The 13551-nt window shown below is 36.4% G+C and overlaps 1 protein-coding gene across 1 annotated transcript; it reads left to right on the plus strand.

The window, feature by feature from the left end:
- Window positions 1–1539: 1539 nt before the first annotated feature.
- LOC143690609 (olfactory receptor 6C6-like) lies at window positions 1540–2511 on the plus strand. Its single transcript, XM_077168253.1, has one exon. It carries the CDS (start codon window positions 1540–1542, stop codon window positions 2509–2511), a length of 972 nt encoding a protein of 323 aa, XP_077024368.1.
- The last annotated feature ends 11040 nt before the right edge of the window (window positions 2512–13551 follow it).

Below are 13551 nucleotides of genomic sequence, written 5' to 3' on the forward strand. Positions count from 1 at the left end.
TTTCTAAAAGCTCACTATCAAATCAGGAGTAGAGTAAAAACAGGAGTCCTAGAGACAGCAAAAGCAGATGTACATAATAATAAATGGTTGTGATTACTTAATAAGTCCCGTGATAGTTAACCTATCCACGGCTTCATTTGTGGAATACATTTTAAAATCGTAACTGCTTATCCTATTTTAAGCAAAAATGTTTCTACCCAGTTTGAGGTTAAAGAAAATTAACATATTCACCAAACTAAGATTATGATTGATAGAAAGCAAGGAAGAGATTACAAAGAGGCAATGTCTGTTCTAGTTTACTTAGTCCATCACACCATAAAAATTTCACATACAATGCATGAAAGAATGCAGTCTTACATTTCATTATGAGACAAATGAGTATATGAAAAAATTCCAGGGTTGAAACATAATTAGAGTAGTGAAATGCAAGTATTAACATGTTATTCATGAAATATATATATGTATATATTTATGTCTATATAAATTAAGAGTGGTTGATAATAGTCCAATATATTGAGGAATTTTAAAGATCCAGTAGCTTTTTTAAAAAATCTGGGAAAAAGATAATATCAAGTTATCTAGAAAATCTAGAGAACTTCACTTAATTTTAATTGAAGAGAAAAAGGAAAATAATGTATGTGGCATCATTCTCCATTATAGCTTATATACTAAAAAAGAAAATAAAAGAAAGACTTTTGAATATTGCCTGGAAATTCTGAAAATTGGGTAAGACCAATAAGCTTTGTTCATATACAAAGGAAATGATTCAAGAAAAACAAATTATGATTAATAACTATGGCATATTGATACAGCACTAGTTAGTGAGAACTTAAAGTAGTGCTTAATATGTTGCTTTCAAACTAAAAGTTTTGATTTCTTAAGGTAATTTGCACAACCATAAAGACCATTATCAATGTAATAAGCTAACTAGGAAGATAAAGCACAGATGTCAATTTTACTTTATCTGGTTGTGTGTTTCTTTTCCTAAGTCATATAGATTTGAGCCATTGTTAATAATATACTGGAAAGGTTTCTAAGTATTGTATATAAAGGCCATTGAACAAGCAAGCAGTGCATGAAGTTAGAAAGAAAAAGCAAACAGGTAGTTAGGAAAACTGAATCAAAGTGCCTCATGTAAAAGTAAGAAAAGGAAATGTGAAATGAAAATTTGAGATAAATAAATGGAATCATAAATTTGAAAACATGGTATGTTTGAAAACTCTGTTGAGCATTTCTCTGCAAGATGCTGATAGATCAATTGCTAAACTAGATTTCAGAAAACTGATCAACTTCCTGTTAGATTATAAATAGAATTTATTCAAGTCTAGATAAGTGAAGACTCTATCAAATTTCTTATTAAAGACAGCTGATGAATTGGAAGACATGCTCATTTTGATGAACTCCAAGTTGACTGTGAAAATATTTTTACATAGGTAAGTTTAAAATGTGGAGATTTATATAGTTGCAAGTGAAAATAAAATGCTTCTTTCATCTAACTTTACTTTTTATTTTCTTTAGATTTCATAGGACAAAAGAGAAATGAAGAACCAATCAGTGGAGATAGAGTTTGTTCTGCTTGGGCTGACAGAAGAGCCTCGGCTGCAAATTGTAATTTTCCTCTTTCTCTTTCTCAACTACATGTTAAGCATGACAGGGAACTTCATCATCATCATCCTCACTCTGCTGGATCTACGCCTCAAAACTCCAATGTATTTCTTCCTCCGAAATTTCTCCTTCTTAGAAATTTCCTTCACAACAGTTGGCATCCCACGATTCTTGATAAGCATTCTGACTGGAGAAAAAACAATTTCCTACAATGCTTGTGCAACTCAGTTATTCTTTTTCCTTTTGCTAGGAGTTACAGAATTTTACCTTCTGGCTGCCATGTCCTATGACCGCTATGTGGCCATCTGCAAACCCCTGCATTACCCAGTCATTATGAACAACAAAATATGCTACCAACTTGTACTCAGCTCTTGGGTAACTGGATTCCTAGTCACCTTTCCCCCTTTGGTTTTGGGGCTGAAATTAGATTTCTGTGCCTCCAGAACTATTGATCACTTCCTATGTGACTCTTCTCCTATCCTGCAAATCTCTTGCACAGACACACATCTCATTGAGTTGATGGCTTTTGCCTTAGCTGTGTTCACTCTCGTGATCACGTTTTCATTAATGGCCCTCTCCTACACACACATTGTCAAAACCATTCTAAGATTCCCTTCCATTCAACAACGAGCAAAGGGCTTCTCCACCTGTTCCTCACACATGGTTGTTGTCTCTCTAACTTACGGGAGTTGTATCTTTATGTACATGAAGCCATCAGCAAAGGAAAGGGTGACTTTCACTAAAGGTGTAGCTGTGCTTAATACCTCTGTTGCTCCTTTACTGAATCCCTTCATTTACACCCTAAGGAACCAGCAGGTGAAAGAAGCCCTCAGGGACATGCTTCAAAGATTTTGTTGTTTTCAAAAGAATGAGACAAAATTTTGGCCTAAGCAACATGTTGTTTAATGTGATACTTGAATCAAGGCATTAGTCAGACAGCTGTCACTTCTGTCTTCATCTATCCTCAGCCCTCTATGGTCTCCTTTTTGAGTGGTTCTTCCTACTCATTAGTAGTGAACTGCATTCTCCAACCCAGAATGCAAAATTTCACCTTTGCATAGAAATATGTGTCTTCACAAATGACTCACTTTCATGTACTGAATTCTTTTTCAAAATGAACTCTTAGATACCCTTAATTATTTAGATAATTTGATATTTTAAATACTTATTGCATAATTAAATACATAGTTGTAATTGTTAATATCTGATGCTGGCTTTGTATGCACTGAAGATCTTTACATTGCTAAAACAGTTTGAGAGACACAGAAATTATATGACATAATTAATGTTATGATAGAAAAGGGGAAGATGACCTAGTTAATTTGAAGATCAGAGTAGTTTCCCAAGAGAAGCTCTCACTTGTACTGATTTTAGAATATGAATAGAAAAAGAAGGATCAAGGACGTTGTAACCAGAAGTATAAAATATGCAAAGGAATGAGGAATTTAACTGGGAGAAAAATATGGTAATTTTGTACGCTGTCAGGTTTCATTTTCTGTAATACCAGTTGAATTCCAGTCTTTGGTTCTAATTGCCTAAATTCCTCCATATCCTCTTTTTTTTTTGTATGCTGAATGGCAGGGTCACATTTTATTCTTTCTCTGTACCATGTTATTACACCACATTTGTTGAATTTTGTTTGTTTGTTTGGTTTTTGGGAAATGCATGGACCAGGAATTGATCCCGCATCTCCCACATGGCAGGTGAGAATACTACCACTGAACTACGTTTGCACCCCTGCTCTACATTCTCTTAAGCCTAACAATGATGTAACATGATGGAAATTTAAGGTATAATTTATTTATATCTGAGTTGATGTATGTTTCCATATATTTATAACAATTTGCAAATTACAAATTTTGTAATCTTGTATTTGCACATGGCTTCATTTTTATCAAGGTACACCCTTGCATAATAATAGCATGCAATCACTTTAAACAATGCATTTGACCAAATATATAAGACCATTTAACAATGTACGTAAAGAAAATCCTCATCTTTCCAAATAGTTCCTTATCCTTTTCCCACCTATTTATGCCTCTGCCATTAGATACAGGTACTCTCTGTTATCCTCTGAGTAATTGATGATTAATTTTGCCTCTTTGGAATTTCTTATAAAATAAATAACACAACATGAATTTTATGTATGGCTTCCCTTTATCGACTCAATGTGCTTGAGGTCCACTGATGTTGTTACAGGCATCTATACCACATTCCTTTCCAGTGATGTGATTTAGCAAAATTTCTAGTGTCCTTTTTTCAAAGCTAGTTTTCCTCCAACATTTTAGATTTATTTTCCTCTGAGAAATCTCTCCAGAAGATTCAATCATTTGCTTTAATAGGGTGAGAGTGAGTATATTCTATATTCTGAAATGCCAAATGCTAAATTTTTCTATCTTTCTATAATGTACTTTTGCAATTAGCTCTCTGTCAAAGTGATACAAACAGAAGGGGTTCTTTCTCTTATATATTGGTAACTTGATTCCTCTCTCAAAGCAGGGATGAGTTTTCCTAAGCAGAATTTTGCACAGAGTTTAGGGATTGTCCCTAGCAGAAAAGGATGCATGTACAGGAACAGCAGTGATATTTCATGCCCCAATCTAAATTCCAAACTGACTGATTCTATACTCACTTTTATGCACCATGCTCCAAGGGTCAACTTCTTTTCTATTTTGAGCTAGTAGCTCATGTGTTTATTGGAAATTTCACTTATAAAAAATTACTATAGTATAGGGCACTGTCTTTCATCTCCCTCTATCTTTGGTAACCTCATCATGAATAAGTCTGATTGGTCTTGTATCACTCATGGTTCAGTCAGGAAAATAAATTGCTCTAAGTTTACTCTAGTAATTACTAGTATATTGTAGGAATTATAGCCTTTCAGAATGTTGGAAGGGCTATGGGAGCAGAATCAGTAAAGTGGCTGCAGGATATTTGAGACTCAGATAAAAGTTTTATTGAAACTAGTATCACAGATCTCAGGTTGAAGCCTTGAAGAAAATGGTTTGGGGGAAATGGTGATGACTCTCAGTAATTTCTGAGAAGGTTTCTCGCAATACTCTCAGCAGTGAAGTGGACAATACTAACAGACCTGCTGAGGAGCCAGCAAGAATCTCATCTGCTCAACTGCCTGATAACAGCACCTCTGGAGAGGAATAGCTTCTGTTTATCTTCCAGTTTCTATATTTTGCATGAAGTCCCCTCACTGGCAAACTGTAAATTGGAAACATATAGGGAAGGGGATTTCTGCACTTAGAGGACAATTGAGAATATTATGATGCTGTTCACTTGACAACAGACAATTGAATGGGGATTCCTTGAAAACAACCAAAGGCAGGGTACCAAACAAAGGCAGGGTACTGATTGCACAGCTGACTCTCCCCAAAGAATGACATCAATATTAAGAGTTTTTTTTTTTTTTTAATTGCTCTTAATTCATTCCTGCACTGGAAAGCCTAGTTCTACAGGGCATGGTGGATATGTTTCTGAGCAAGGAAAGAATTGGGTAAAAGAGTATTAAGGTTAGGGCAGTAAATTATTTCACTAAAAAAGAAATTTAATTTTCCTATTAATCAAGGACATGTCTAGATGCTACAGCTCAAGATTTATGTCCTAGGGAGAAGAAGACCTGTACTAAAAGCACTCTGGGATAAATTTTTTTTGAATAAACAAATCCCAGAACCCTGGAAAGAGAACTATGTTTATTCATTTTTTTATTCATTCAGCACCTCAATAAATAATTGCAGGGGCTCTAAGAATGTGCCATTTTAAAAGTGAGAATAGCAGATATGCTCTTTGGTTTTAATATTTTATGTTCAGTGATCAGAGAGAGAGAGAAAGATCCTTATAATCCATACTTCCCGCAGAAGGAATACATCTGAATTTGAAACTTTTGACAGAAAAACTGTAACTCTAGAGTCATGAACATTTTCCTTTATAAACTTTCTTTCATTTCTGAATGTTCACAGCATTACAGCTGCCAAAGAACATCGACTAAGAAAAATTTAGGTTTCAATTACTAAAACTCTAGAGGTCCTTTTCAGTCTAGTAGGTCATTCTGCTAAGCCCAAGTGAACTTAACACTCTAGGGCAGAGTTTCATGTCTTCACAAACCCTGGGCAGACTTCTGTATGATCTAAAAAACTATCATAAAACCAATTTGAAGAATGTGACCTTTGTTCACAATTAAAATGATTCATTTAGGATGACAATTTTCATGATCCAAACAATAATCCTGTCTTTGAGGGCCTGTTATGCTTCAAAATGAAGCTATCACAGTACAAGAAAAGAGAATAATGGGAGTAGAACCCTGGAAAAATATTTTATAAGTGGATTTTCAGAATCATTCAGTAATAATAAGGATCATTATTTTATGAACAAATGTAAATAGTGAGAATAATCTGTTCCACTAAAGACCCACAGACAATGCATTGTATGTAAGAACCTATATGTAATCACCAAGAACAAGGGCTAGATGCACTTAATGCACTTTACAAAAGAGTGGATGTATTAACCTTATTATCATGAACAAAGGAATGAGTAGGGTAGAGAAGTAGTTCTACCACCACCCTGATGCCAAGTTAATGGATGGAATGCCTGCTTAAAGAAAATGTATCTTTCATGGCTGGATGCCTGCTGAAGTATTGAATCTCAAGTTGCACACCAGTGCTGGTAAAGGAGAGGGAACTGTGCATTATTTCCTTTGGTCTGAATCGTTTAATGTAATTATCCTAGGTGGAAAAGGAACTGGGAGCAAAGACTTTGTTCAAGAAAGAAACCTTGAACTCACACTCTGCAGTGAGGCGGGGAGGGGCGTGATATATGCCTTCCCAGACTGAAGGATCCTAATCAGCCTCAGAAACCCAGCTCCGTAAACCATCAAGATGATAGATCTAAAGTCTACAGCTACAGGAAAGAAGATTTTCTTTCAGGAACTTCCTGGAAGATGGCGGCTTAGTAAGACGCGCGGATCTTAGTTTCTTCTCCAGGACACCTACTAGGGGAGTAGAAACGATACAGAAAGCGCCCAAAGCCACAACAGAGATAAAAAAGACAGCGTACCCCATCCTGGAACGGCTGGCTGGCTGAGAGAAGCAGCTTGGGTGAGATCGCCGAGGCGCGCGGGCCTTACCGGGCGGGGTGGCAAGCGGCCGGAGTTACTCCCTTCCCCCTTCCCGGGCCGGCTGGGAGAATTGGAGAGGTGGTCCCCTGAAACCAAGGCGACTGGCGCCCACACCACGCGCAGCCCCCGGACCAACTGAGAGCATTGGATCGGAAACCCCCAGGCCGCGGAGAACGGTGACCCCGTGACTCCCGGGGAACGTGCACTCTCTCGGGCGGGCCGCTGCCGCTGGCGCCCTCCCGCCACGCTTGTTGCCCAGGGCCGACTAGGAAATTCGGATGGGCTCTTTCCCTGGCTGCGGCGACCAGCAACCCTCCCTGCGTTCGGACCCCGGGCCGGCTCAAGCCGCTTCGGCTAGTGAACCCCCAGGACGGCGAGAGTTTTCCAAAGTTTAAGGTCCCACAGCACCTTTTACTGGTGGGACCCGCAGACAAACGTGTGCCACGAGCGCCACCTACTGGGCAGGATAAGAAAAACAGAACCCAGAGATTTCACAGAAAAATATTACAACCTTGCTGGGTCCAACACCAAGAGAAATCTGAATAAATGCCCAGACGCCAGCAGCAGAAGATAACTGTCCACGATCAAAAGATTGAGAATATGGCTCAGTCAAAGGAACAAACCAATAGCTCAAATGAGACACAAGAGCTGAGACAACTAATGCTGAATATACGAACAGAAATGGAAAACCTCTTCAAAAATGAAATCGATAAATTGAGGGAGGACATGAAGAGGACATGGGCTGCACATAAAGAAGAAATAGAAAAACTGAAAAAACAAATCGCAGAACTTATGGAAGTGAAGGATAAAGTAGCAAACATAGAAAAAATAATGGATAGCTACAATGATAGATTTAAAGAGACAGAAGATAGAATTAGTGATTTGGAGGATGGAACATCTGAATTCCAAAAAGAAACAGAAACTATCGGGAAAAGAATGGAAAAATTTGAACAGGGTATCAGGGAACTCAAGGACAATATGAACCGCACAAATATACGTGTTGTGGGTGTCCCAGAAGGAGAAGAGAAGGGAAAAGGAGGAGAAAAACTAATGGAAGAAATTATCACTGAAAATTTCCCAACTCTTATGAAAGACCTAAAATTACAGATCCAAGAAGTGCAGCGCACCCCAAAGAGATTAGACCCAAATAGGCGTTCTCCAAGACACTTACTAGTTAGAATGTCAGAGGTCAAAGAGAAAGAGAAGATCTTGAAAGCAGCAAGAGAAAAACAATCCATTACATACAAGGGAAACCCAATAAGACTTTGTGTAGATTTCTCAGCAGAAACCATGGAAGCTAGAAGACAGTGGGATGATATATTTAAAATACTAAAAGAGAAAAACTGCCAACCAAGACTCCTATATCCAGCAAAATTATCCTTCAAAAATGAGGGAGAAATTAAAACATTCTCAGACAAAAAGTCACTGAAAGAATTTGTGACCAAGAGACCAGCTCTGCAAGAAATACTAAAGGGAGCACTAGAGTCAGATACAAAAAGACAGAAGAGAGAGATATGGAAAAGAGTGTAGAAAGAAGGAAAATCAGATATGATATATATAATACAAAAGGCAAAATGTTAGAGGAAAATATTATCCAAACAGTAATAACACTAAATGTCAATGGACTGAATTTCCCAATCAAAAGACATAGATTGGCAGAATGGATTAAAAAACAGGATCCTTCTATATGCTGTCTACAGGAAACACATCTTAGACCCAAAGATAAACATAGGTTGAAAGTGAAAGGTTGGGAAAAGATATTTCATGCAAATAACAACCAGAAAAGAGCAGGAGTGGCTATACTAATATCCAACAAATTAGACTTCAAATGTAAAACAGTTAAAAGAGACAAAGAAGGACACTATATACTAATAAAAGGAACAATTAAACAAGAAGACATAACAATCATAAATATTTACGCACCGAATCAGAATGCCCCAAAATACGTGAGGAATATACTGCAAACACTGAAAAGGGAAATAGACTCATATACCATAATAGTTGGAGACTTCAACTCACCACTCTCATCAAGGGACAGAACATCTAGACAGAGGATCAACAAAGAAATAGAGAATCTGAATATTACTATAAATGAACTAGACTTAATAGACATTTATAGGACATTACATCCCACAACAGCAGGATACACCTTTTTCACAAGTGCTCATGGATCATTCTCAAAGATAGACCATATGCTGGGTCACAAAGCAAGTCTTAACAAATTTAAAAATATTGAAATCTTACACAACTCTTTCTCGGACCATAAAGGAATGATGTTGGAAATCAATAATAGGCAGAGTGCCAGAAAATTCACAAATATGTGGAGGCTCAACAACACACTCCTAAACAACGACTGGGTCAAAGAAGAAATTGCAAGAGAAATTAGCAAATACCTCGAGGCGAATGAAAACGAAAACACAACATATCAAAACTTATGGGACGCAGCAAAGGCAGTGCTAAGAGGGAAATTTATTGCTCTAAATGCCTATATCAGAAAAGAAGAAAAGGCAAAAATTCAGGAATTAACTATCCATTTGGAAGAACTGGAGAAAGAACAGCAAGCTAACCCCAAAGCAAGCAAAAGGAAAGAAATAACAAAGATTAGAGCACAAATAAATGAAATTGAAAACATGAAAACAATAGAGAAAATCAATAAAGCCAGAAGTTGGTTCTATGAGAAAATCAATAAGATTGATGGGCCCTTAGCAAGATTGACAAAAAGAAGAAGAGAGAGGATGCAAATAAATAAGATCAGAAATGGAAGAGGAGACATAACTACTGACCTCACAGAAATAAAGGAGGTAATAACAGGATACTATGAACAACTTTACGCTAATAAATACAACAATTTAGAGGAAATGGACGGGTTCCTGGAAAGACATGAACAACCAACTTTGACTCAAGAAGACATAGATGACCTCAACAAACCAATCACAAGTAAAGAAATTGAATCAGTCATTCAAAAGCTTCCTAAAAAGAAAAGTCCAGGACCAGATGGCTTCACATGTGAATTCTACCAAACGTTCCAGAAAGAATTAGTACCAATTCTCTTCAAACTCTTCAAAAAAAACGAAGTGGAGGGAAAACTACCTAATTCATTCTATGAAGCCAACATCACCCTCATACCAAAACCAGGCAAAGATATTACAAAAAAAGAAAACTACAGACCAATCTCTCTAATGAATACAGATGCAAAAATCCTCAATAAAATTCTAGCAAATCGTATCCAACAACACATTAAAAGAATTATACATCATGACCAAGTAGGATTCATCCCAGGTATGCAAGGATGGTTCAACATAAGAAAATCAATTAATGTAATACACCATATCAACAAATCAAAGCAGAAAAATCACATGATCATCTCAATTGATGCAGAGAAGGCATTCGACAAGATTCAACATCCTTTCCTGTTGAAAACACTTCAAAAGATAGGAATACAAGGGAACTTCCTTAAAATGATAGAGGGAATATATGAAAAACCCACAGCTAATATCATCCTCAATGGGGAAAAATTGAAAACTTTCCCCCTAAGATCAGGAACAAGACAAGGATGTCCACTATCACCACTATTATTCAACATTGTGTTGGAGGTTCTAGCCAGAGCAATTAGGCAAGAAAAAGAAATACAAGGCATCAAAATTGGAAAGGAAGAAGTAAAACTATCACTGTTTGCAGACGATATGATACTATACGTCGAAAACCCTGAAAAATCCACAGCAAAACTGCTAGAGTTAATAAATGAGTACAGCAAAGTAGCAGGTTACAAGATCAACATTCAAAAATCTTTAGCATTTCTATACACTAGTAATGAACAAGCTGAGGGGGAAATCAAGAAACGAATCCCATTTACAATTGCAACTAAAAGAATAAAATACCTAGGAATAAATTTAACTAAAGAGACAAAAAACCTATATAAAGAAAACTACAAAAAACTGCTAAAAGAAATCACAGAAGACCTAAATAGATGGAAGGGCATACCGTGTTCATGGATTGGAAGACTAAATATAGTTAAGATGTCAATCCTACCTAAATTGATTTACAGATTCAATGCAATACCAATCAAAATCCCAACAACTTATTTTTCAGAAATAGAAAAACCAATAAGCAAATTTATCTGGAAGGGCAGGGTACCCCGAATTGCTAAAAACATCTTGAGGAAAAAAAACGAAGCTGGAGGTCTCGCGCTGCCTGACTTTAAGGCATATTATGAAGCCACAGTGGTCAAAACAGCATGGTATTGGCATAAAGATAGATATATCGACCAATGGAATCGAATAGAGTGCTCAGATATAGACCCTCTCATCTATGGACATTTGATCTTTGATAAGGCAGTCAAGCCAACTCACCTGGGACAGAGCAGTCTCTTCAATAAATGGTGCCTAGAGAACTGTATATCCATATGCAAAAGAATGAAAGAAGACCCATCTCTCACACCCTATACAAAAGTTAACTCAAAATGGATCAAAGATCTAAACATTAGGTCTAAGACCATAAAACAGTTAGAGGAAAATGTTGGGAGATATCTTATGGATCTTACAACTGGAGGCGGTTTTATGGACCTTAAACCTAAAGCAAGAGCACTGAAGAAGGAAATAAATAAGCGGGAACTCCTCAAAATTAAACACTTTTGTGCATCAAAGAACTTCATCAAGAAAGTAGAAAGACAGCCTTCACAATGGGAGACAATATTTGGAAATGATATATCAGATAAAGGTCTAGTATCCAGAATTTATAAAGAGATTGTTCATCTCAACAACAAAAAGACAGCCAACCCAATTACAAAATGGGAAAAAGACTTGAACAGACACCTCTCAGAAGAGGAAATACGGATGGCCAAGAGGCACATGAAGAGATGCTCAATGTCCCTGGCCATTAGAGAAATGCAAATCAAAACCACAATGAGATATCATCTCACACCCACCAGAATGGCCATTATCAACAAAACAGAAAATGACAAGTGCTGGAGAGGATGCGGAGAAAGAGGCACACTTATCCACTGTTGGTGGGAATGTCAAATGGTGCAACCACTGTGGAAGGCAGTTTGGCGGTTCCTCAAAAAGCTGAATATAGAATTGCCATACGACCCAGCAATACCATTGCTAGGTATCTACTCAAAGGACTTAAGGGCAAAGACACAAACAGACATTTGCACACCAATGTTTATAGCAGCATTATTTACAATTGCAAAGAGATGGAAACAGCCAAAATCTCCATCAACAGAAGAGTGGCTAAACAAACTGTGGTATATACATACGATGGAATATTATGCAGCTTTAAGACAAGATAAACTTATGAACCATGTAATAACATGGATGGACCTAGAGAATATTATGCTGAGTGAATCCAGCCAAAAACTAAAGGACAAATACTGTATGGTCCCACTGATGTGAACGGACATTCGAGAATAAACTTGAAATATGTCATTGGTAACAGAGTTCAGCAGGAGTTAGAAACAGGGTAAGACAATGGGTAATTGAAGCTGAAGGGATACAGACTGTGCAACAGGACTAGATACAAAAACTCAAAAATGGACAGCACCATAATACCTAATTGTAAAGTAATCATGTTAAAACACTGAATGAAGCTGCATCTGAGCTATAGGTTTTTGTTTTGTTTTGTTTTGTTTTGTTTTGATTTTACTATTATTGCTTTTATTTTTTTCTCTATATTAACATTCTATATCTTTTTCGGTTATGTTGCTAGTTCTTCTAAACCAATGCAAATGTACTAAGAAATGATGATCATGCATCTATGTGATGATGTTAAGAATTAATGATTGCATGTGTAGAATGGTATGATCTCTAAATGTTGGGTCAATTTCTTTTTTTCCGTTAATTAAAAAAAAAAAAAAAAGAGAAGGGATAATTGGAGATGAAGGGATACAGACTGTACAACGGGACTGGATATAAAAACTCAGAAATGGACAGCACAATACTACCCAATTGTAATGCAATTATGTTAAAACACTGAATGAAGCTGCATGTGAGGTATAGGTTTTTTGTTTTTGTTTTTTTTGTTTTTTTTTCTTTCTATTATTGTTTTAATTCTTATTCTGTTGTCTTTTTATTTCTTTTTCTAAATTGATGCAAATGTACTAAGAAATGATGAATATGCAACTATGTGATGTTATTAAGAATTACTGATTGTACATGTAGATTGGAATGATTTCTAATTGTTTTGTTAATTCTTTTTTTAATTAATAAAAAAAAAGAAAGAAAGAAACCTTGTATAATGATTTCTATATCAATAGTATGTTTTTACAAGTTAATTAATAAAAGTTCATGTGGTCATACAGACAGAAAACCCATTTATTTATTCACCAATATAACTCCTTTTATGTCAATATATCTTTTCAAATTTTATTGAGGTAGGGTATACTATGAACTGCATGTCTGTTCAGGGCACAGTGTAATAACTTTGATAAATTTATTAAAAAGTTCACATCTCCCAATGATTATATAAAACTAAAATCATCATCACAATCAAGGTACTCAACATACCCTTCACCACCAAGAATTTCCTTTTGGAACTCTGCAATTTTCTCCTACCACTCCTCTGTCTCCTTCCTTCGCAGCCACTTACTTGCTCATTTAAAGATTGGTTAGCAATTCTTAGACTATTACATGAAAGGATAATAGAGTATTAATTTTCTGGGCTTATTTCACTCAGCACAATTATTTTGAAATTCACCCATGCTATTACCTTATAGATAGTTCATTTATTTTTATTGCTAACTAGTACTCACTATTATGAACATATCACCACTCATTTATCCCCTTGCCTTTTGGCGGCAGTAAGGTCCTGTATTGGCCATTTGCAAT

Source organism: Tamandua tetradactyla, chromosome 7 (assembly GCF_023851605.1).
Source record: "Tamandua tetradactyla isolate mTamTet1 chromosome 7, mTamTet1.pri, whole genome shotgun sequence".
Classification (NCBI taxonomy): domain Eukaryota; kingdom Metazoa; phylum Chordata; class Mammalia; order Pilosa; family Myrmecophagidae; genus Tamandua; species Tamandua tetradactyla.

Bases quoted from the DNA above. Each gene is read 5' to 3' on its own strand.
- LOC143690609 (XM_077168253.1), top strand. From the start codon at position 1,540: ATGAAGAACCAATCAGTGGAGATAGAGTTTGTTCTGCTTGGGCTGACA.